We start from the raw sequence: 23,385 nt of genomic DNA, 5'->3' as shown, positions 1-23,385 counted from the left end.
TGAAGGACAGTCTAAAAGGTGGAAGGCTGTCTGTGAATGCTGGATCCTCTCCCACCCCAACCTAAGGGGTATGCTGGAAAACTGTTTGAAAGGAGTAAGTAACTTGTGTTCAAAAAGGGATTTTATCTAATATAGAAGTGTAAAGCCTGAAGTTGCATCTTTATGTTCATTTACTGAGTAACTCGTATGTGTTTGCTCTCCCCTACTATTTCATCTTTGAATCTGTATTTTTTCTATTAAATAAACCTTTTGTTTATTTTCACCCCTAGCAGGTCTCTGTTGTGCAAACTGTATGGAGTATGTATCCCAAAGTAAGCTGGTGTCTGGGGGACTGGTGTCATGCCTGCAGGGGTGATGAACTAGAGGGGGAAAATCAGAATATCTGGTGCTTAAGAACCAGTGAAGGATGGAATTGGAGAATCTCAAGACTGGAGGGGCTGTTAGTGTCATCTTGCAAGGAGTAAGGAGGCTGGTGGGAGTCAAGGTGAGACTTTGTGCTTGTGAGCAGGGTGCTGGTGTCAGGGATCTGAGCCAAAGCAGCACAGCTTAAGGCACTCCAAGGTTACAGGGCACCCTGGTCTTGGGTGATCCCCAAAACATCACACCTACATCGTCCAGGCTTTGGACATGGTGTCATTAACAAGGGGTAACCCCATTGGCTCTACATCTTCCAGGAGTCAGCAATGACCTAGAAGGCTTCCTGAATAGACATGTGGTAACCAACTACAAGTGATCGCTGCAAAAGTCCATCACGGAGCTGATTTCATCAGTGGGGGACTCACACAATAGACTTGTTTGTCACAGACAATAACACCAAATGCTTGACCTTCTGCTCCATAGGAGACTTGAGCCTGGGATCACCACCAGATGCTTCTCGCCTTTGGTGGTCCTAGGTTCTCCTATATGCCTTTCCATTGATTTCCCTGAGCCCCAGGATAATATCCAAGATCAGACTGGACAAGGCTATAGTGATCCTGAGAGCACCCTACAGGACAAGACAGTTTTGGCTGTTATATCTATTGCAGATGTTCAGGCAGCCTTCCAAACTGTCCAGACATAAAAGCTCAGCACCTTGGTCACAGACTGCATCCAGACCCACAGTTGTTGCACTTGATGGCTTGGACAGGGCTGGCCTTACCATGAGGCAAACTGAGGCGGCTGCCTCAGGTGCCACACTGTACAGCGGTGCCACTAGGACCCAGAGTGTAGAAAATTGTGTCTGCTGCTGGTGCATATGTATTCTCTCTGCTCTAGATGCACAAAGATGGTGGAGGGCTGTGCCGGAGGTAGGAGGGTACAAGAGACATAACAGACAGGCAGGAGAAAAGGTGAGAGGGAATAACAGAAAGCAGCAGGAGTTGCAGGGAGAGAGAGGAGGAGGATGGTGCTCTTTAATGAAAAAGTACTATACTTGTGCTCAGTTCTATAAAGGGAGATCTCAAGCTCAGAACAGATAATAATTCAGAACTCCTACGCCAGTACTGGGAAATCAGAGCAACTAAATAAATGAATTTAGTTGCTCCCTGAGTGGGGAGCACAAAGTCGTGCAGGGAACAAGGAGAATTAAGACGGGCTGGAATTACTTAGCTGAGTGATTTGGAATCAGTTACATAAATGCAGTTGTCCTTTTCAACCACATGAGGTCTCCTTTATTCATAATTCAGTAATAGAGCTTGTGGAGCTCTGTTGTATTTCCTAAATTAAATCTTTTCAGCAGCATTATGTAAAACTGTTTTGTTTTTACCAGAGATTCATATATGTAAATGATTGAGATCTATGATTATTAGATTTTCCTGGATGTATTGTATCTCAATTCTCTGATCCACCCCTTTGTTGTGTTTCTGTGATAAGGGTGCTTTTCCCTAGTCAGTTCACTTCATATTCTTAATTTAAAAGGTGTAGTGGTTTGTAGCCATATGGATTATGTTTCTGGCAGTCAAAATGATTTTTCAAGGGTGTCCTTCAGCAAAGCAAGATAAGCAAGTACTTTGGAGCCATGTGGTGGCCTCAGCAATTCACAGCCTGATTCCCTTGGTCATGAATGGTCGACCCTACTAGGGACTCCTCCCCCTCCCCCTCCCAAGAACTTCTGCCTCAATTTTCTACTCCACATTTCTGGCACCTAGAGGGAAGGTGAAGACAAGGCACAGTGTGACTTCTAACACTAAGTGCAATTTGGCCAAGTACATTGCATAATATGCATTTTTCTTTATGTGCTTGTCATTTTAACTGTCAATAAAAAAATAAAAGCAGCATGAACCTAAAAGGACAAACGTCCTCTTTACATCTAGAGTAAATATCATGTGGAGGGGAAGAGGGGTCAGAAAAAGAGAGAAAAATGTAAATAATTTTCCCACATTTTTCCAGAAAATTGAAGAATTTCCCAATTTCTGTCCTGTTTTTGTTTGCCCTACATGGTGAAGCTAATTCACACTTTATGTGATTGATTTCCCATTCAATTATGCTAGACACTTTTTGCTTTTAATTTATGTAGAGCTAGGAGAAATCTGAAGAGAAATGTCAGAATCCATTAAGCTCTCAGTTAACGCACATTATAAAATATAAGGGATGGTCTTAAAGACATGTAATGCCACAAGAGCCTTATATCTAAAATATAATATTTATGCAGTAACAGCCTCAGCAATGTAGAAGACCAAAGCTCTTGTCAGACTCAACAACTACCACTCCTCAGCATTCAAAGAAACTGGGAACCACAAAGATGTCTGCTGAGTCTCTAAAAGCAAAATGCAGGCTTGATCAAACCACAGCACCTCTGCCTGGTGATTTATAGAGCACTTTACAGCTTAACAAAGGAGACATAATTCCAGCCTGGAGGACTTGCATAAGGTACACATTATGATAATGGCCCTTGCTCACAGGAGGTGGACTCTGAAAATTAAAGCAAGTTTTGACACACAGGAGGCAACAGAAAAGGAAGTCATTTCAGTATTTATCTACAGGTTTGTTTTGCATTGGTAGCTCAAATTTTAGGGCCAGTACCTGGAGGGGAAAAGAGAGAGAGAGAATTTGTGTGTGTGTTTGTACACCAACTTGTTAAAACCATCTTGGATCATTGGGTACAGTCTCTAGAACACTTCAGAATTTGTTTTTTTGTTTTGTTTTTTTGATTTACAATATTATTTGTTTTATAATTATAGAAAGGTCTAAGCAGCACAATTTTGATCTGAATTTCTCCAATATTCAAGAATATTCAGATCTGGGAATTACGATTCTGTCCCTCCCCTCTCTATCATGAAGTCAGTTTACATCTAAGTTAGATATAAAAAGTAAGAGTTGCTGGTTTTGCTGCTGCTTTTACTTTATCATTTGGCTTTTGTGTCAAGGTGGTGATGTAGCATTGACGCCAATTGCTAAGAGAAAAGGAAAATAGTGGGGAAAAAATACTAAAGGGGAAGAAAAATTCCAGTTTTGCCAGGCTTGGCAATATGGCAGAAAATCCTTGCTTTTACAAAGACTTTTATCCATGGGTATTTGGATTGTTCTCTGATTTCAGAGTTAATGTATAACATTGCCCAACAAACATTAGGAATGCATATTCTGAAATGAAGTTTATCTCGTGGTTAGTACAAGAAACTAGGAATCACAAGTAATGAGTTCTATTCCCAGCTCTGTCACATTCTTTGTATGACTGTTGATGAAGTTACTCAGCCTCTTGGTGCCTCAATTTCCCTTTCATTAATAGGGAATTAAACTTAATCATGTTGCCTATGCAACCTTATCTACCCTTTTGTTAGTCCAAGGATCTTGTAAGAAATCTAGTATGTGAACATGTAATTAAAGGTTGTATCATAATGCATATGCACAAGGAAGCAAAATAAAGGTTGCCTGGGCAACCATAAATCTGGTATTTCCTACCTTTTGAGTCTGACTTTAGTTTAGAAAGTTTCTTTAACATAGTTTTTTTCTTAAGTAATTCCCTAAGATTTTTTTCCCCAATGGTAAAAACAAATTCTATGGTAGGTACAGCTGTCCCCCACCCCACATTATATATCACCCACAGTCCTAAATTCAGAACCTTCAGCATTGTGGCTGCTTTCTTCCACTTGAGTTACAGGACTAACTATGTTAGCTGGTAGCAGAAGGCTGTGGGCCAGTGGGTCTGTGCGCCACTGGCACCATATACTGGTCTAGAAGGATTGGTGTCAGGCATTTGGACTGCTGGCTGTCTTTCTTTCCCCTCCTCCATACCCAGAAATGGGGAGCTCCTTCCCCGTGTGTTGTCCTCAGAGGGGGTGAGGAATGGAACACTAGATCTATTAGTTGGAGTTTAGTTAGGAGAAGGGAGGAGCGACCCTTGCTGTTTTGTTGATCTACAGATGTTCCCAGTACACTACCTACTCTTGCTTTGCAATATGCCTGACTCTAGCATGCTTGGGAGGGTGGGTGGGGGGTAGTAGTGAAGGTTGTTTTGATGGGCTGCCAGAATTTTACCACAGAATGCAACAGGAAAAGGAAAATAGAAATTTTGAACAGCTTTTAAGTCAACTAAACCTGAATGACGTTTCATGAGACAAATGAATGCCACTCCTCTATGCCAAGGACTTTCTTCCCTGCCACATTTCAAATGCCTGTGTTAGATTTTTTCCTCAAAAAAAGTCCAAACCAAAACAAACCCCAAAACAACCCACCTACAACCAAAAAGCTACAATAATATTTTATAAAGGAAAATTTTATACAACCGAAATACAGGAAGTTCCTGAAGCAGGAATGGCCCCAGGTAGTTTTTGGCATCCTGTGGAGAAGCCAAGTTCCCCCCCACCCCCCCAAAAAAAATGCTGAGCAGAATGGCAGCATGGCACCCCTTGGAGATAACACCCAGGGCAACCACCCTGCTCAACTGCCCGAGAACAGGTCCTGTCTAGAAGCTCCCATGTCATACTAAGGGCTTGTCTACACGTAGAGGGCACTGCAGCTTACTGAAGATGCTACCTACACCAACAGGAGAGTCTCTTCTTGAGAAATATGAGATTCTCCTGTCGGTGTAGGTACAGGTATTCCACATCCCTAGAGAGATGGCACTATCTACACACTAGTTTTGGTTGGTATAACTGCATTGCTTAGAGGTGTGGATTAAAGATGATCTCTTTAATCAAAGTTGTACTATAGATTACATGGATTACAGATATGGCTAAATAATACAAGGTTTATTTATTGCCAGAAGTTGGGATAGTGCAAATTTTATTTGACATCTGAAAATGTTAAGGATACAAAATCTTGGCTTGCTCAATGTGCTATTTGACCAAAAGTTAGCTCTGACTTGTAGGTGAGTGGACTGTTCAGTCTCCAGCTCCATTTGTACTATGTGTCTCTGATATTACAACCAGCTCTCTTGCTGGCAGTAGTACAGCTACTTTTATAGCCAGTGACCAGGAACTAATTTTAGGTGTAAGTTATTGAAAACCAGCCACTCTTGTGCTGGCCCCATCATGCTCAGGCTGTTCACTTATTTCCAGATACTTTACTGGTATGACAGTAAGTATTGCCAGACTAGAAAGGGCAGATTTCTGTTAGAGGTATGTACAATAACTCACCTAGTCTAACCCAAGGCAGACTAGGTTTTGCTTCCTCATATGCCATTCTTGAGCATGCCAGCTGTACGTATAGATAGTTAAGAATAACAAATGAACAGAAGTAGTGCCCCCCCGCTTTTTTGTCAGGTGATGCACAGTTGTTCCTTGCTGATCTTTCTTGGAAGTATCAGACATAAATCTTCATACTTTCATTGAGTGTTAGAGCCTTCATTCTATTTTCAATTATAGCTTCTGTTGTCCATAGTTCTCCAGTACTTTTTGTCCATTTGCTAAACATCAAGTTGTGGAGTGTTTTTTCTATGATAAATCATATTTCTCAAGAGGTAACTGACCTTTTGACACATAAGATAGTTCTAGGATGATCACGTTTCTGAAAGAGAAAATTGGACACCCCCAGCCGTTCTGTCGAAGCCCCCCACCTCCGCAAGCTGTCACCCTTTGCTGAGGCTCCCTCAGGAGGCTGCTGCCCTTTGCTGTAACTCTGCCATGCTCCCCCCCCTCCCCCACACTGGAATGCCGCCTCCCCGCTCACCTCCCCCCTGCAGGGGGGCTGGCAACTTCACTCCTGCACCATATGTTCCTCTGCACCCCACTTTTTTGACAAAAGGGGGCACATCTGTTTGCTCCTGCCAACTGATCGAGTCAGCAAAAAAAAACAGGACAAATGCCTCCTTTTGAAAAAAAAGTCGGGATGACCACAGAACTTAAAAAGGGGCTGTCTCGGCTCCCAGCCAAAATGGAACATATGGTCATCACCCTGGCTAGTTCTGCTTCCCCAGCCCATTCTCTGCTTCTGGGGTGGAAGCCTGTTCTTCCCCTTGCAGCCTTTCCCTGGGCTGTTGCAGAGAGGTCGGCTCTCAACAGCCTCTCGCAGGCCAACTCTGCGCAGCCCCCTGCTGGACCAGCCGAGGTGTGAACCACGCCCAGCCCCACATCTCCTGCGCTGCGGCGCCTCACGCAGCTTCCTTGACCCAACCCCATTCACTCCGAGCCGCAGGTCCGGACTCTGGAATCCTTAACCAATGACAACAGGCTGTGGCCGTAGTCCATAGCCTCTACGACCAATCAGATTCACGGGAGACACAAAGTAGTGTTCTTTGCACGCGCTTTCAGAGCCAAAATTATTGACTTAGGCAAAGCCCAATCACTATGGCGGGGAGGCGGTACTCGTTGAGAACTATAACCAATAGGACGGTGGAGGTAGCCGTATCGGGTGGTGTGGGCCAGGTAGAGGGAAAATGACAGGCGCGTGGCCTAATAGCGCAGTGAGACAGGCGTTAGCGCAAGCCAGCCCAAGCCAATGGCGTGCGTGTGTGGAGGGGCAGGAGGACCCGAGCCCGGGCTCTGTGATTGGGAGGTAGATACAGAGAGAGCCCGGCCGGGCAGTGTGTGCGCTGCACGAAAATGCACTCGGATGCTGCCGCTGTCAGTGAGTAGCGGCCAGGCAGCCTGCGGGGGTCTCTACCCGCGGGTTCGGGGTGGGTGGGTCGCGCAGCCTGTCCTGGGGGCGCTGCTTGGGTCCTGAGGGGGGAGCCCGAGGGACGGGGGCAGCGTGGGGCCTTTTGGGGGCATTTGCGGGGGCATCTGACGGGAGCCCGGTAAGTGCGCCCCGCACCTGAGAGCCACGCCGGGGCTGGCTGGGGAAGGTCGGGGGGATCCCGCAAGTGCCGGGGGCGGCGGGCAGGCCGGTGCCGGTGCCGGTTCTGCGGCATCGGAAATTCTGCCGGGGAGCAGTTTGTGCCACTACCCCGGGCGCTGACCGAGGCTGTGACGCAGTTTCTCCAACCTTGCCCAGGAGCCCCGCGTCCGGCCCGGGCCCCGCAGGGTCCCACTTTGGGGCCGGGCGTGCTGGAAGGGGGTCCCGTCCGGGCGCTGCTTTGCGGCTCGTTCCACCGGCGGTAATTTAACGGGTTCACTGTCAGCCCGGTGCGGGAGAAACGGGCTGTGAAGGGGAACGAGCCCGGTGCATTGTGGGGGCGGGAGTCTATCCTGCTGCACAGCGAGGTTGGGTTCAGCGCCGAGAGAGACTACAACTCCCAGCGTGCACCGCGCCCCAATTCTCCCCTGTTTGGGTAACTGCAAGTTGCTGCCCGATGCTCTGGGGCCCGGCCTAGGTACCTTGCGGGGGAGCGGAGGCAGGGACGTGCTCTTCACACCGGCGTAGAAGTCCGAGAGATGAGGCTGGAGCTGTCCCAGAAATAGCTCTCTTGGGGTGGGAGCAGGAGGGGAGGTTGGGCAGCGTGCTGCCCATTGCGGGAAGGGGGAGCACCCCCACTGATTGGGCTTTGTCTCTGGGGTACGATGCTCTCCAGGGTAGGGTGCAGGGGTCTTGAGCACAGGAAAGGCTTTGTTTTAGGAACAGGTTGCCTGCAGGGAGGCAGGGATGCTGAGCAAAGATAAGAATATGCTTCAGGAACTTCTTCCGCCTCTAAAGGGTGGAAAGGAGGCTACAGACTCAAGCACAAGACTGTCTCAGTAACATGAGGTTGCTGCCTGTCTCTGATGGGTGAAGAAACACAGCACTGAGGACAAACACTTATTTATCTCACGGCAAAGGCTGATCGTCACTATTTCTTCTTATGGTGTTTCTTATTTTCGGTGATCTCCGCAAGTCTGAAAATAGCTATTAGAGGAGAAACTGTGTACATCTTGTCAAGTATCAGAGGGGTAGCAGTGTTAGTCTGGATCTGTAAAAAGCAACAGTGTCCTGTGGCACCTTGTAGACTAACAGATGTATTGGAGCATAAGCTTTCAGGCGTGAATACCCACTTTGTCAGATGCATGTACATCTTGGATTTTTTTGATCCCATCTTCTACATTTCAAAAATTAGAGGTTGGAGAAAAAGGGCCTGGCATAGGCACATAGTGTATATTTAACCATATAGGGTTGGGTCATTGCTCCAGCAGGTCTGATTATTATTAATTTGTATTGTCATCGCTTATGGGAGCTGGTAACCAGCATTTGTTACTTCAGAGGAATGTAAAAATATACCATCCCAAAATTTACATAGCTAATGGCATAGTAAAATGTACATTGGTAAATAAAATTCTCTTGAGCCCTACAGTGCACAGTTTATACCTTGAAGCTTGAGGTTACACTCACCCTGTTTTAATATATATAATGCCATATATTTATCATAATAATATAGACAAATAGTAGGATAACTTCCCCCCAGACACATTCTCTGCAATACAGATATGGGCACATAAACATGTGTATCATGTTCTATTCAATCTTTTCAGAAGTTATTACTAAGAAAAAATAAAGGTGCAAACCCTTACTCTGAAAATGTGTTAGCTGCATCTGATAGACACTTCCCTCTGCTCCCTCATTTGGGATGTTATAGGTTATCCAGTGCCCACTTAGGTCTTTTTTTTTTTATTTCTCAGTAGGAAAGTTTGAGAGTACTGTTTCAGGTTTTTCAGCTGTCACTGGCCTCGGGTTCTTCCCGTCTTTCTCTTCCACAGTGTGCACTGAAATGCAACTGTCCCTGACAGTTCTGTGGATTCTCTTCTCTCCTCTCCCCTCTCTCTCTTTTTTTTTTTATACCCACTTTCATAAAATCATTTGGGTATAAGAAATCTCTTTGCCAACTAATCAAGCCTTGCAAAACTTTTCTTCTCAAGTGTGAGTAACTCATTTTCAGTATAAATTAAAAAAATAACTTTTTTTATAATTAGTATTATGATTTGAGTAAGTAGATGTCCTGGGCTGGTAAGCTTTTATGGTAATTTTGCAAGACATAATCCTTTGATTTTTCTTCCCTCTTTAACTCCTTGGCAATTTATAACCTTGCATATCTACTTATGTATAAATATTTTTCTAAATTAACACACTTTGTTGTCTCTAGTTTATACTTCTGTTCTCGTTGATTAAAGTGGATGATTGAGATGAGAATTAACTGTTCTCTTAATAGCATACCTGTACATATATTGATATGAGTCTAGAACAAGACTAAGATGAGACATGAACAATCCTCATTCTTGCATTCTTTCCTCAGAGCTTTGATTTTGCTAAACTCCATTGTTGCTCTCAGGTGATGTGAACTCTGTCAATCCAGTTTCTAATTTGTCTCCATTTTTTTTCAATCCTTCTTTGAGGATGAAACATTCACTAAAAGATGTGAGGTATGCTTGCCCACCTCATCCCCAGAACAAACATGTCATCTCGAGATTTCTTATTAGTTCAGTGAGTATAACTGGAAATCACTTATGTCTTCTGTATTATAAGGCCGCATAATGAGTTTATTAATGGTAAGTGGCATGGCTTTTTCTCCTCATCTCCTGTCTCCGTTCTTTCAAACTGAAGAGTGTTGGGTGTGTGTGATTCTAACACTTTAGTGTCATATGTTCCTGTTTGTGATCTTCTCTGACATTTTCATCTAGAGGTACCAATTCTCTATTTTCCTCCCTTTTTTGTCCCTCTCTGGCTTTGGGGACATTGAAAGAAAAAGATTTTTCTTGTTCTTCCTCTTCGGTCCTGTTTGAATTCTTATTTCTCTGTCTTAGGGGAAGACTCCCTTAGGTACTATGTCTCCTGTGCTTTTCTAAAGGCACTGGGTTACAGCTGGCTATAGGGCTGGTGATTTTGCAAGAGTTTTGTGCTTGAGGCGGAAAGAAAGACTTACTGGAGGACCCATAACAATATGCAACTCCTATATCCGTTGTAAATACTTGAGCACTCAACACTAGCACTGGTTCAGTCTACCTGTATAGTGATAACTAAAACTAACAAAAACTGTAAACAAAATGCATCTGGTGGGGTGAAAAATCTTTTTTTGCAGTGTGGAGGCTTATGTATTCAAACAATTTCTACAGTTTTTTTACCCTTCTATTTACGTTCCTATATCATCTTTTATAATTTGAATCTGAAATTATGCCTTAAATGCTAAATAAAGGGAATTCTGCATCATAATAAGATCAGAAGATCATTTGCAAATTATGCACTCTTGTTTATGACCAGTTTTCCAGTGGAGATGGTAATTGCTGCTTGAGTTCTATATTGCTTTATCATTAATGAGTTACAACTGCTAATACTTCTTCAGTCTAGGAAGGAGTCTCTGGATATTCAGCTAAGTAACATGTCACACACAACCGACTGGAACATTATTTGAGCCAAACTGGGTGGTAGAAATAGACTTTATTTTTTCCCCCAGGTGCCCATTGTTGGCACTGATTTTTACTAAACCCTGGCCAATATTTTTACTCTTCTTTACATTTTGTTAAGATTATTTCAGTTAGGAATGTATACAGCCATTTTCATGTTTAATATGTGTGCAAGCCATGGCATATTGCAAAAACTCATCCAGTATTAGGCCTTGCCTACACATAATCTATTTTAGTGAAACCAATGAACCTCTATGGTGACCCTCTTTATTTTGGTTGAAGAGTGAATTATTTTGTGTCAGCTCAAACCTGTTCTTAATTAATTTAAGATAAACTGAAAAGTTTGGTTTAAACTAAATAACTGTCCACATAACCTTTTGTATTGGTTTAATTAAGGTGTGATGTCAAAATTAATTTTATGTTTAAAATAGTGCAATGCTGTAGGTAGGCCAGCTGTTACTATTAACATGTCAGCTATCTAGTGGAATAGGATTTTCTCCATAGAAAAAAGTTAATTTTTTTTTTTTTACTTTGCCCTTGTATGCAACATGCAGATTGAAATAAGTAATCTTGGAATCCTGAGTTGTAGGTGACCTGTGAAACTGATTAGCAACACTTCACACTATAGCTGAATTTAAAAATAACATATTATGCTTTTAGTCTGGTGTAAATTAGTTCATCAAATGACTCGCCTCACTGAATCAAATTTTGGTTCTTTTCTCTGCTTTTTAATGTTAAAATGTATGGCTGTATCTTTAAAACATACCAGAACAAAATTTAGTAGGATTCTTCAGAAAAAATAAACCCTAACCTTCATCTTTTTGTTTTCTGCCTTTAGTTATGAATATAGGGTTTCAAAGCTGTGCATTTTGGAAATTGTGGGTTTTAGGCCTTGTTGAAAATCTTGGTGCATTTCAGATCTGGATTTTCATTTTAAAGTGTCTTCACAAGGTAAACTGAGACACTGTTATGAGTCTGTAGTCAGACCTAGGTCCTTCTCAGTGCTGAAACTTAACTATTTTTAAAACTGATTCCAGTTAATGTGGTTTGCCTGAGTGAAGAGAGGTAATTTGTTTTTTTTTAAGTGGCTTTGTTAGATAGGCTGGTATGAAATTTTGTAGTTTGGAATTTTTGTAAATAATTCTATTCCTCCACTCTGCAGTCATACTCTTTTTAAACTAGGTTCAGGGAATAAAATTTTGAGCATACTACCTCTCTTCCCTACCTTCCTCTTTTTTTCTTTTCCTCAGGGGATGTTAGGTTCAAAGTCAAATTATTATAATCTAACTGCTGAACAATGTACTGGGTACATCCAGCAATTGGATTATTTTACTGTGTCCCAGTGTTTCATAGTACACTGTTACTGATACATCTGTGTTTTGGTCTGATCTACGCTACAGAGCAAGGCAGCTTATGTCAACCTAATTCTGTAAGCATCTACACTAAAATGTTGCTCCCGCCGATGTAACTTGGTCGCTATGCTGGTTTAACAGTGCTTAGCACAATGCAGTAGGCACTGCATTATATACATCTACTTTAGTAGCCTTCAGGAGATGTCACATAACACCCCACCATGACCTATCCGGTCACCATTTTGAATTCTGCTGGCTGGCTCGCTGCCAGGTACACAGATACATGCCCCTCTCCTTCTAAAGCCCTTCAAATTTTTGAAATTCTATTTCCTGTTTGCTTGGTGTGGAGAGCTCACCTAACAACTGCCTAGCTGACCATGCTGGCTCCATGCTGCCAACTCACTACTGCCTGATGTACACAGGAAATGGTGGCTCTCTTGGGTCTGTTGAGATAAGAGGCTGTGCAGGCACAGCTCTGCTCCAGCCAGAGAAACGTGGATATCTATGAGCAGATTGCTAGAGGTATGGGGGAAAGGTGCTACAAGAGGGACCTGCATCACCTGCAACAATGCTGTGTGAAAGCCAAGGAGCTGCGGCAGGAGTTCCAGAATGCAAGCAAGGCTAATAGTTGCTTTGGTGTGAGCCACAGACGTGTCACTTTTACAAAGAGCTGCATGCCATCCTTGGCAGAGACTCCATTACGATCCCCAAGAGCTTTATGGATACTTTGAGAGAGATGGAATCACAGCCCTTGGAGTGAACAGCGAGGAGGAAGTGTTGGATGAGAAGTGCGGGGATTATGGGGGACAGGCGACAAGGGGATCCAGTGATGCAGCGAGTCAGGCCTTTTTTTTTGACTCCAGAGCAGTCCCTACAGTCCAGCTTGAGTGAGCTTGATCCAGGGGAAGGAACTTCTTGTAAGTATACGGTTTGCTTTGGTATTGCAGGGACACATCTGTTCATTTACTCTTTTTTAATCATGTTAGAAGAGGTAGTGAAATAACCCATAGAGACAGAGGCACTATCTGCTTCTCATTTCCATGTAGAGTTAGGCAGAGGGAGCCTTGCAGAACAGTTTGTTTCTGTGCACCGGGTTGTCCCATGAATCCTCTAAAGAAATCTTCAGGAAACTTTCCAGAAGGTAGTCTGCAATCCTCTAGGGAGGGCTGCCTTATTTCTTCTGCAGGCATAGGACACTTTCCCACGCGACTTTGCAATTACTTCAGCAGGCACCATTGTAGCATACAGGGCTAGCAGCATATGGGCCCGGTCTGCAGCTGGACACATGCAGGACCTATTCCCTTTCACCCTTGGTTACCCTCAGGAGTGAGATATCAGCTAAAATTACTACTGCTTGTGGAAAATGGTGTCAGTATTCAGTTCATTTTCCCTATCTGTATATACTGATGCCTGTTTGTTTCCTTCCCCCCTCCCCTCCATCCTATATTGTCCCAATTTGCTCCATTCCCTCTGGGCTGTACTCAGTATGGCTGGGACTGCCACCGTGCTCTGTGAATCTCAAAGAGAAGTGAGAATGTAGTGTTTGTAACTTGTGTGGATCAAGGGGAGTGACTTCAGTATACCAAGTTTGCATTTATCTTGTGAATATACTCATGATAGTACCTCTGTGCATTGTATCTTTTGCAGCTGGAAATGTGGCCTTGAGATGTTTCCATCCACACTAGTGGAGTGGCTCAGCCAGATGAGACGGAGAAGGAAGAGGATGAAGGATGACACGTTCCAAAAGATCCTGCAAGCCTCTGGTGCTTCGGATACCGAGCACAAGGCTTGGAGAATCCCCTAGCAGAATGAATGGACAGGGATAGTACGATTAATAGAAAAGCACAGGAAAAGGAGAGAGACATCCAGCAGGAGATGCTAGCACTTTTCAAGTAGCAAACAAACATGCTGGAGGCTCTTGTTGACCTTCAGGTTCAACAGACCCGTGCTCTCCTCCCTCTGCAACTCATAAAGAACTGCATTCTGGGACCTACATATGCACCCCTACATTCCACATAGTGTCTGGGACTGCTTCAGCTATCATTACCGCTCCACTCTGGGAGAGGGTACAGGCAATCACAGCAGCCCATACACTGACCTGTGAGAGAGACGGTCGATGTATGTGTTGTGAAATGGAAATGACTGTTCTTTCCCTGTATTTATAAAGTTTCATTCAGTTATAAATATGTCTGTTTGAAATAAGTCTATTTATGGAAATATAATTCGTCTGTATTAGTTCACAACATATGCTGTTTGGAGCTGACATCATTCACAGATAATAGCTATGGGTGCATTTGCAGTGTTATCGTACTACACGCGCAACACTTCTTACAAGGTTCATACCAAGGTGCAAAAAAAAAAAAAAAGCCGGGCAGAGCACACTACAGCAACACACATTACTGTGGCTCACTGTTAAAAAGGTCTTTCAAAGCCTCCCTGAGCCGCATAGCTCCCTGTTGAGTTCTTCTTATAGCCCTTCGATATGGTTACTCAAAATCAACAGAAACTTTTCCCCTTTTGCTCTATAGATAATGTGAAGCACACAACAGGCAGCTATAACCATTGGGATATTTTTTTCACTGAGGTCTAATCTCGGGAGTAGATGTTAAGTGTCCTTTCAAGCGACCAAAGGCACATTCAACTGTCATTCTGCACCTGCTGAGCTTGTAGTTGAAGTGCTCCTTGCTGCTATTGAGGTGGCCAGTTTACAGCTTCATGAGCCGTGGGAGTAAGGGGTAGGCTGAGTCTCCTAAGATCACTATTGGTATTTTGGCATCCCTAATGTAATCCTCGAGTCTGGAAAGAGTCCCTGCTTACAGCTTTCTGAACAGGCCTGTGTTCTTAAAGATGCATATGTCATGCACTGTCCCTGACTATCCTGTGTTGATCCACCTGTGCTTGAAGTACCACAGAGAAATAGCCCTTTCTATTTATGTACTCTGTGGTAAGGTGGTCTGGTGCCAAAATAAGGATACGTGTGCCATCTATCACCTCACTGCTGTTGGCGAACCTCATTGCTGCAAAGCCATCCACTATATCAGCACATTGCCCAGAGACACAGTCCTTCATAGTAGGATGCGATTAATAGCCCTGCACACTTACATCATAGCAACTCCCACCATGGACTTCCCAACTCCAAATTGATTCCTGACCGGTAACAGTCTGATGTTGCAAGTCTTCCATACGCTTATTGCCACTCACTTTTGCACTGACAGTGCAGATCTCATTTTGGTGTCACTGCTCCAGAGGACTTAAGCAAGCTCTGCACACACTTCGGGAATGACATGCATCCAGTGAAGTGGGTATTCACCCACGAAAGCTCATGCTCCAATACAGCTGTTAGTGTCTATAAGGTGCCACAGGACTCTTTGCTGCACTTCCAGGAATGTGGCCTTGCCCATCCAAATGTTCTGCAGCTACTGCTCATCATCCCATACCCACATAATGATGCTATCCTACCAATCAGTGCTTGTTTCTTAGGCCCAGAACCAGCATTCCACTATCTGCAGCTGCTCCATGAATGCCAACAACAACCTTGAATTGTTTCTTTCTGTGTCCCACAGCAGGCCAGCCACCAAGGAATTGTCATGTTCCCCACTGCTCCTCTGGTGGCTCTGCAAATACTGCAGGATCAGGCGCATTGTGCTCGCAATGCTCATCACAGTAGTGCAGAGCTGTGCAGGATCTATGCTTCACACAGAGATGGTGGATGTGTGGGTTTGCGGGGCTTTTGAAAAGAGATGCAACACCTCATAGGGTGCAGATAAAATTATGGGATGGTGAAAAACTGAACCATGACACATTAAAATCATATTCTCAGTCACGCCTTTGCTGCTTGTTTACTCCATGAAGCATTGCAAACCATTTCCCAAACACCCAGCATTAGATGGTGTCAAGTTGCACAGTGGGATAGATACCCACGGTGCACTGTTCCCTGTGTAGATGCAAATGCTAGTAGTGAGGATGTGCACCACCAACACAAGAAGCATAGTGTGGACATGCAAAAGCCATTTAATTACCGTGGCGACTGTACGTCGACTTAACTTAGGGTGACTTAATTTTGTAAAGTAGACTTGCCCTCAGTAATAGAAAACAATTAGAGGTGGCTCTGATCTAGATTTTAAATAAAGGTACACATGGAGGGGAAAATAAACAAAACAACCACATATGGGGATATTAGTTGGATACTTAACTTTTCAATATAAACTGTAGATATGGCAGTTAATCTGCATATCAGTTTAATGAAATACTTTAGACTCAGTGGGCATGAATGAAAGAAAGAGTTCATGTAGATTCTTCCTCACACTCAGATAAGCATTCCAAAGTTTTAAGGGGGGTCTTACTTGTTTTTCAGTTACTAATCTCTTTAAATACCAGTGTTAATTGATAGTGAATCAATACTGTGTGCAATAGTTATGGTTCTATTTTAGCTTCAGTTATGAGATTTTAGTTACTCGGTTTGGCAAACTAATTAGTTTAGCCTTAAATTTTCTATTCTGTTCAAACCCTGAGGTGACTTTTTTTTTTTTTTTTTGGAAAGCCCAAGTGAAATAAATCCGTTTGTAGTTCATGCAAGTGCATGTGGGTAATACTCTTGGCTGTATGTTCTAATCCAGTTTGCACTTGGGGAGCTCAACAACAACCAAAGGTAGGTTAGATTTCTAATGAGAACTGAAACACAAGCCAAGTTTGAAGAAAATTGGTTCAGTTTTAAACTTGAACAGTAGAATTTTGCTATGTTTTAAAATCCATTCGGCCTTTTGGGTTGGTTTTTACACATTGAGTTGCTCAGGCAGATTTTCCTGGGGGATCTTTAATCTTAAACTAACTCTCACCTTGACTGTAATCTGTTTTCTCGAGAAACATGCTAAATATATTGCAGGTTCTTTTGCTTTGGCCGTGATTGTTAGATAGTTGATGAAGGGCATTTTGCAAACGCTATGTAGTTTCTTTTCTATCTTTGTTTTGTAGGTTTTTGGTTTTGGTCACATCATGATTGATCATGAATAATTGACCTGCCCAAGCCAACAATGTCAACACTTGTTCATAATTCAGGCAGCATTTTCTACTGAACTTCATACCTTGAAACATGTAGGCTTGGAACACTTCTTTTTCTCAACTCTTTTCTCCTTGTTACAGTTTTGGGATTGGAAAATGTTAGCAGTATTTCCCTCTTCATCTGTATTATGTAGTTCATTCTAGGGGGAGGGATAGATCAGTGGTTTGAGCAGTGGCCTACTAAACCTAGGGTTGTGTGTTCAGTCCTTAAGGGGGGCATTTAGGGAACTGAGGTAAAAATCTGTCTGGGGATTGGTCCTGCTTTGAGCAGGGGGTTGGACTAGATGCCCTCCTGAGGTCCCTTCCAACCCTGATATTCTATGATTCTGGCAAATCACAAAGTATTTTAGGAAATCTGGAGTTAGCAATTGCTTCACTCACCAGTGAAACACAATTAGCCCTAGGGTGGAAACCAAAGGACAGATAAACACAGTACATCAGTTTTGGCAAAGGACACTAAGGCAAGCCCCATATCTTATTGAAAGTGCCATAAACTAGTCTTTTTAGTGGCCACAGAGCAAGCAGACTCTCTAGTCAGTGACTTGCATTTAGGTCTCATGCATTTGACACCAACACAATAAATTGCATGGAATTCAGCTACTATAGACTACCTCATTTTCCTGCTGGAAAAAAACTGAGTAGTGTCTGACAAATTGGTGTGTTCTGAGACCCATCACTCATTCTAGTGAAGAATATCCTGTGTATTAGCTGTCCCACATAAGCTTAAGTAGTGGGCTATTGTGTTAGCAGTCTTCTTCTGAATGTATGAAAACACTTTCACTGTAAATTTCCTTTCTTGAAGGAGTGTTTCCAACTGCTGGAAATTAGTCTACTTTCAGTTAAGGTTTAAGTTTTGTTGCAGCTCCATCCATCCTCCCCTTCCTTTTTCTGGGCAGAGGTCTAACTGCATTTTAGCTTGTTCTCTCTATCCTTCCCTCTAATTTTGACTACAAGATAATTGGTCTTGAGAAGGGGGAGGTGATAATAGTTGTGAAAATGTTTCCATCTCTGTTCATGTAGAGCTGTAGTGTGAAATAAAATCATTCTATATCTTGTCTTGTTTTCACTTCTCCGAGATGTGAGATCAGTTTGAAAAGTGGTGTATAAAATCAATAAGTATTGATAAAACCACATCCCATCCTAAAACTACAGCATCGGTTTTGTGACTAGTTAGAGGCATGGTCATCTTAACAGGTTACATGATTCAAAGTGTGGATACAGCAAATCTTCTGCTATCATAGTCAGAGTTGCATATCCACACACAACTTTTTACCTTTTTGTAAGTTGCAGTCTGAGAAAATCTGGGCAGCTATCCCTAAATTCCTCTGCAATAAATGAAGTACCCAGAGTTTGTCACAAAATAGAACCATTTATCATGTGTGGTAATGCACTTTGGGGATGTCCCTCCCTACGTAGCTAGGAAAGAGGAAGATTGGCTATCTTGATGACACAGTCATGCTTAGGGTATCATGTTAACACTCCTAGGCTAGCAAAACATGATCTGCCATGATTATTACTAACAATGTTTAAGTCAAAGGGTATGTGGGGACCATGTATAAAGCCAACAGTACTATTAATTGTAAAACTCAGTTAATGTTGTTGTATGGGCAGGACCTTAGTCTTTCAAGACCTACTTTTTTTTTCCAGGTTTGGAAAACTAGTCAATGTTGACTTAATTTCTTTTCTTAAGATGTTTTCAAATGCTTTTAGATCCCCAGCTCTACTCTTATCACTAGTTTCAAAGACACTGACTTATGGCAAACTGGGAAAATGTCATATAGGAGAACTTGAGACCACCAAAGGAGAGAAGTGTCTGATTGTGATCCCAGGCTGAAGTCTCTTCTGGAGCAGAAGTGCGGGCATTTGGTATTATTGTCTATGACAAATAAATCTATGGTGTGAGTCCCCCACTGCTGGAATATCGGCTCTGTGATGGACTTCTGCAGTGATCACTTGTAGTTGGTTAATGCATGTTGTTAACACGATGTCCAAAGCCTGATGGCTTCCTGGCAGATATAGGTGTGATGTTTTGGGGATCACCCAGACCAGTAAGGGGTTCTGTCACTGCCTGCCCTGTAAGCTTGAGGTTCCTAAATGCTGTGCTGCTAGTTCAGAAGGAGCTTTGAGAGCCTTAACGTGGTTCCCTAGCCTACTGCTAGCCTTTACTTTTCATAATTAAATCCCTCCAAACTTTCTATTGTTTTGATTTTGAATGTGTAACACCACTTTACCAACGTGATTTTTTTTTTTTTGTTTATCTTTTCCCTTTTGGTTGGAGTTAGAATTAAGATGTCATCTGTTTTCACATTATCATCAATAATGTTCACATGAATACAGAAAACTTGGGATGGACTAGGGTTTAACTGCTGCTATAAAAAACAAAAACCTAGAAACATTTTTGTGTAGGTCCCATCAAATGTGATAGTTTGAATGCTTGAATTTTTTGAAAACATTCATTTAAAATTTGAAGACATTTCAATCAGACTATAACTGTGAGAAAGTATATTAGATATTGGGATAAATTAAGTGTATTTGAAACTCCTAATGTAACACATTCTTTCTTTTAATGGGCACCAATTTAAATCCTATTTTAGATTGAAAATATTTTGCCTAGTATTGTTACATGTACCACCCACAATTAACTGTAACTCTTAGTTTAGAATAGAATAATTGTTCAACTTTTTCAGCTCATTTACTCTCTACACTCTATTACTCTGGATACTCAATTTCACTCTGTGTGGAACTTTCACCTAGCAACAGAGAAAAGAAAAATATTTAGATTGTGAAATCCTTAGGGTAGGGATTGTGTCTCACTATATTTGGACAGTGCCTTGTACATTATGGGTGCTACTATAATACAAATGTTCAGATTTTTATAGTAGGAAAACTGATTATAAAAGGACAAATTGTAAGGGGGGGGGGGGGGCTCAAGAAAAAATTTAGTACCTGAAACTATTTTTTACTCATTTTGATTGAAGTGTCCAGATCCTTTTTGAATTGACTTGCATTACTACTTTTTCGCATCTTTGGAAGGAAGGTATGTAGGTGATCCCGATCCGATGGGTGGTATAGACATACCCACAGTTGCAGCAGTTGTCATTTCAGCAAATAATAAACGAAGAGATTCTTCTGAGACCATCAGCAGTATTGATTTCACTCTCATGGTAGCAGTGTGCTTCAGGTGTATGGTTTCAGTCCCCAAAGGATTTTAGATTGAGACTTCTTTTTAAACAGGAAGTCACGGCCAAGTCTGCTGTGTAGCAGTATGTGTACTTACCATCATGTCTCAAAAAGGTTTATAAATGTTTATTTTTATTGAGTTTGTCTGTTGATATTTCAGCTAGTCTCTTTTAAAGGAATTTCTTCTGATTTTTCTGTTCTGTCCCTTTGTTTTTGGAATGACTTACTATATTGAATAGATTATTTATATAGAATAACTCAGTTTTTGGCTTTCACAGTGCAATTTTTTTATCAGTCTTATTTGGCTGGAAAAAAATCAGGGTAAATCAAACAATGTGAGAGAATCTAGCCAGCATAGTTAATAGGGTATAGTAATAAAATGTGGTCTGCCCTTGAATTAAGCTATACCAGGTGTGGTGAGGAACAGAATTATAGATCAGCAAAATTATTCCTTCCAGTGAAGGTACTGAATTAAAAATATGACTTTGTCTCTGAAATGTTAAAAATGCTATTATGAGAGAATTCCAAATCCATGGATAATGTAGATTCTAAAGAAGTTGGGACTTCCCTCAACTATACCTTTTCTCTTACAGCAGTGTTCCGATTATTCCCATAGGAGGAATTGTACTGTACTTTTATATAGACTTACTTTTTAATGTCTCACATACCTCACCTCTGTACTCTGGTTTCCATAGAGTGTGTGTTTTGAGGACTGTTATGGAATATTAAAGATGGAGGTGTGGAAATTATATTTTTTTGCTTTTTTCTGTGACTTGTATTTGTGTAGAGACTGGAGAAAGACAAATGAAATGTTTCTGTGCAGAAATGCTTTACTATAATGACTGGTATTAGTAGGGCAACCATATGTCCTGACATTAGGAGCTTTGTCTTATACAGGCAGCTGTGCTCTCTCCTCTTCCCAGAAAGTCCCAGTTTTTCCCACTTGCTATCTGGTCACCCTAGGTATTAGTGGATCCTCCAAATAAAATTATTTTATACGAGAGGGTTATGCTGGTTATGTGGTTGATATCTCTTTGACTATTCTGAGAGGGCTGTTCAGATAGTGTTACACAAATGTTCACTACCATTTTTGGTTGCATTTAAGTTCATAGAGCTGCTTATCACTACATTTGGTAATGTTTGCATGATTAGTCCCAAATACGATGCTTCTCAAGTTATGAACTTTGGTGCTGGACTGTGCTTCACTATTGACAAGGGTTAACTTTTGCTAGCTTTGGATCTTGGCATACTTTTATTTTTAGCAAGAATATTACACTTTGCATACATGGAAGAATTCCATTGACTTAGTTTTGGACATGAAGGAGCCTTAGGCATGGGGGAGGAGTTTTAAAAATCTAAATGTAAACTCAGGTTAAAAATCTTGCATGAGACATCAAAAGTAAGGAAATACAAAATTATTTTTTTCATTCCTTAGCTAGGTATTGCTGCTTTGTGCCTCTTGTATCTGTAGGCAGAAGTCAGCATAGGTCTTGCATAAATGTTTCCCATCGCTTTCGTTGGACAATATATACTTGCATTTATGGTAATCAGACTAACTTAAAAATGTAATGTTTAAGATAGTTAATCAAATTCTCCTAGAAGGAATGTGCTTTGGATATTAACTTACCATAGGGACGGATGGGAAAGTGATAGGATATGTAGAGTGGAGGGCAACTCTGTTTCATGGATCCTGTTTTTTGTGGAGAGGGGGTTAAATTTGGCTTTATGAACTTAAGTGTATTCTGATTTTTTGTGAATTTAATTTTGCCTATGCTGGAGGAGATCTGTGTGTATGATAAAAATACACAGAATTTCTTTTAATGAGTTGCACTTACTAATTCCCATGCTGTGGCAAAAATTGTGCAGTCCCTTTCCTCAAAGAGATGGGAGGGATTTTTATTGATGTCATGAAGCCTGAGTGAGTACTTTTTTCATCAGAGCCTGGTATGGGTTTTTTTAAAAAAGAAGAGAATACATAAAATCTTGTTTCTAGCCATAAAAACTGTATTCCAGAGTGTAATTTAAACTCGGATAAGAGACACAACTAAATTTTATTTTTCCTCTAGATTTTCAGCTGAACTCTCATCTATCAACACTGGCAAATATTCACAAGATTTACCACACCCTCAATAGGCTGGTAATGACTTGCAATCTTCTCTTTATTTAATAGCTAGTTATTTACTCTTGAATGCATTTATTTGTGCTTTGAAATATTTAGATTATTGTATTTAAATGTTTGGGGAACTCCACATTAAGGTTTCACAGTTAACTGTCACTTCTTGTACTTTGATTGCTAAGGTTGCATGTGTATGCACAAGAGGTCAACATTAAGATGTGGCTGTGTACACTGGAGCTCTTGTCTCCGTATGTGTACATTATGGTATGCATGGAAGCATGTGTGAAAACTGCATGTTCCTTTTGCTTACAGTTTTTATCAGTGTCGGGCTCCTTACAGTAAATGTAGGAAAACATACACTGTAAACACATCTGTCCATTTAGAGCAATCCAAAGAATGAGTCTTGGGCTATTGATGATCCTTGTCTCCTTCATTGAACAGTCACACTATTTTCCACAGCATAGCTAGCCATGCACACACTTACAGTTTAGGGCAACTGCATCTGTATTTCCTGCAGTGGTCCAGCAAGGCCACCCACTCTCAGGCATTCAGTTACCCAGTTGTTTCTCCTGGATGGAGACACATGTCTCCCTCCCTTCTGACCAGAGTATTTTTAGGCTGCACAGATGCCTGTGTTCACTCTGCAGGTCCCAGCACAGATAGGTTCCTTGAGAACACCTGTTTGCTTTTCTTTAGAGATGGTTAACACATTTAATTGCTGCAATTGTAAGATGCCACACAGCACTTTCTGTGCAAGCCTACTATATTTGTAAGGTAAAAAGCATTACAGAGAAAAGGTTTAAAACAGTAAAAGAACCCAAATGGGTGCTAATAAGCTTGCCAGAATTAACCACAGCCCTAACATGGGCCAGGTCTACACTGCGACTTTAAATCGGTTTAATGGCTGATATACCGATTTAACGCTGTACCCGTTCACACGACGTCGTCATTAATATCGAGTTAAACGGCTCCTTAAATCGATTTCGGAACTCCTCCCAGACGAGAGGAGTAGCGCTAAATT

At 41.8% G+C, this 23,385-nt stretch overlaps 1 protein-coding gene and 1 long non-coding RNA gene across 2 annotated transcripts in view; both read left to right on the top strand.

Annotated features, from left to right (window-relative positions):
* The first annotated feature begins 6,761 nt into the window (after positions 1 to 6,761).
* Positions 6,762 to 23,385, top strand: part of DCUN1D4 (defective in cullin neddylation 1 domain containing 4) — a 115,733-nt gene continuing 99,109 nt past the window's right edge. Inside the window, 2 exon segments of the mRNA XM_075066462.1 lie at positions 6,762 to 6,981; positions 22,315 to 22,385. Coding sequence (XP_074922563.1) covers positions 6,957 to 6,981; positions 22,315 to 22,385 — 96 coding nt within the window. The 5' untranslated portion in view covers positions 6,762 to 6,956.
* On the top strand, positions 7,230 to 14,194 carry LOC116830335 (uncharacterized). Its single transcript, XR_004374971.2, has 3 exons — positions 7,230 to 7,764; positions 12,874 to 12,927; positions 13,658 to 14,194. It is a non-coding gene; the product is annotated as an uncharacterized LOC116830335 (long non-coding RNA).

This window comes from Chelonoidis abingdonii, chromosome 5 (genome assembly GCF_003597395.2).
Source record: "Chelonoidis abingdonii isolate Lonesome George chromosome 5, CheloAbing_2.0, whole genome shotgun sequence".
Lineage (NCBI taxonomy): Eukaryota > Metazoa > Chordata > Testudines > Testudinidae > Chelonoidis > Chelonoidis abingdonii.
This window is presented reverse-complemented; position numbering and strand designations above follow the sequence as displayed.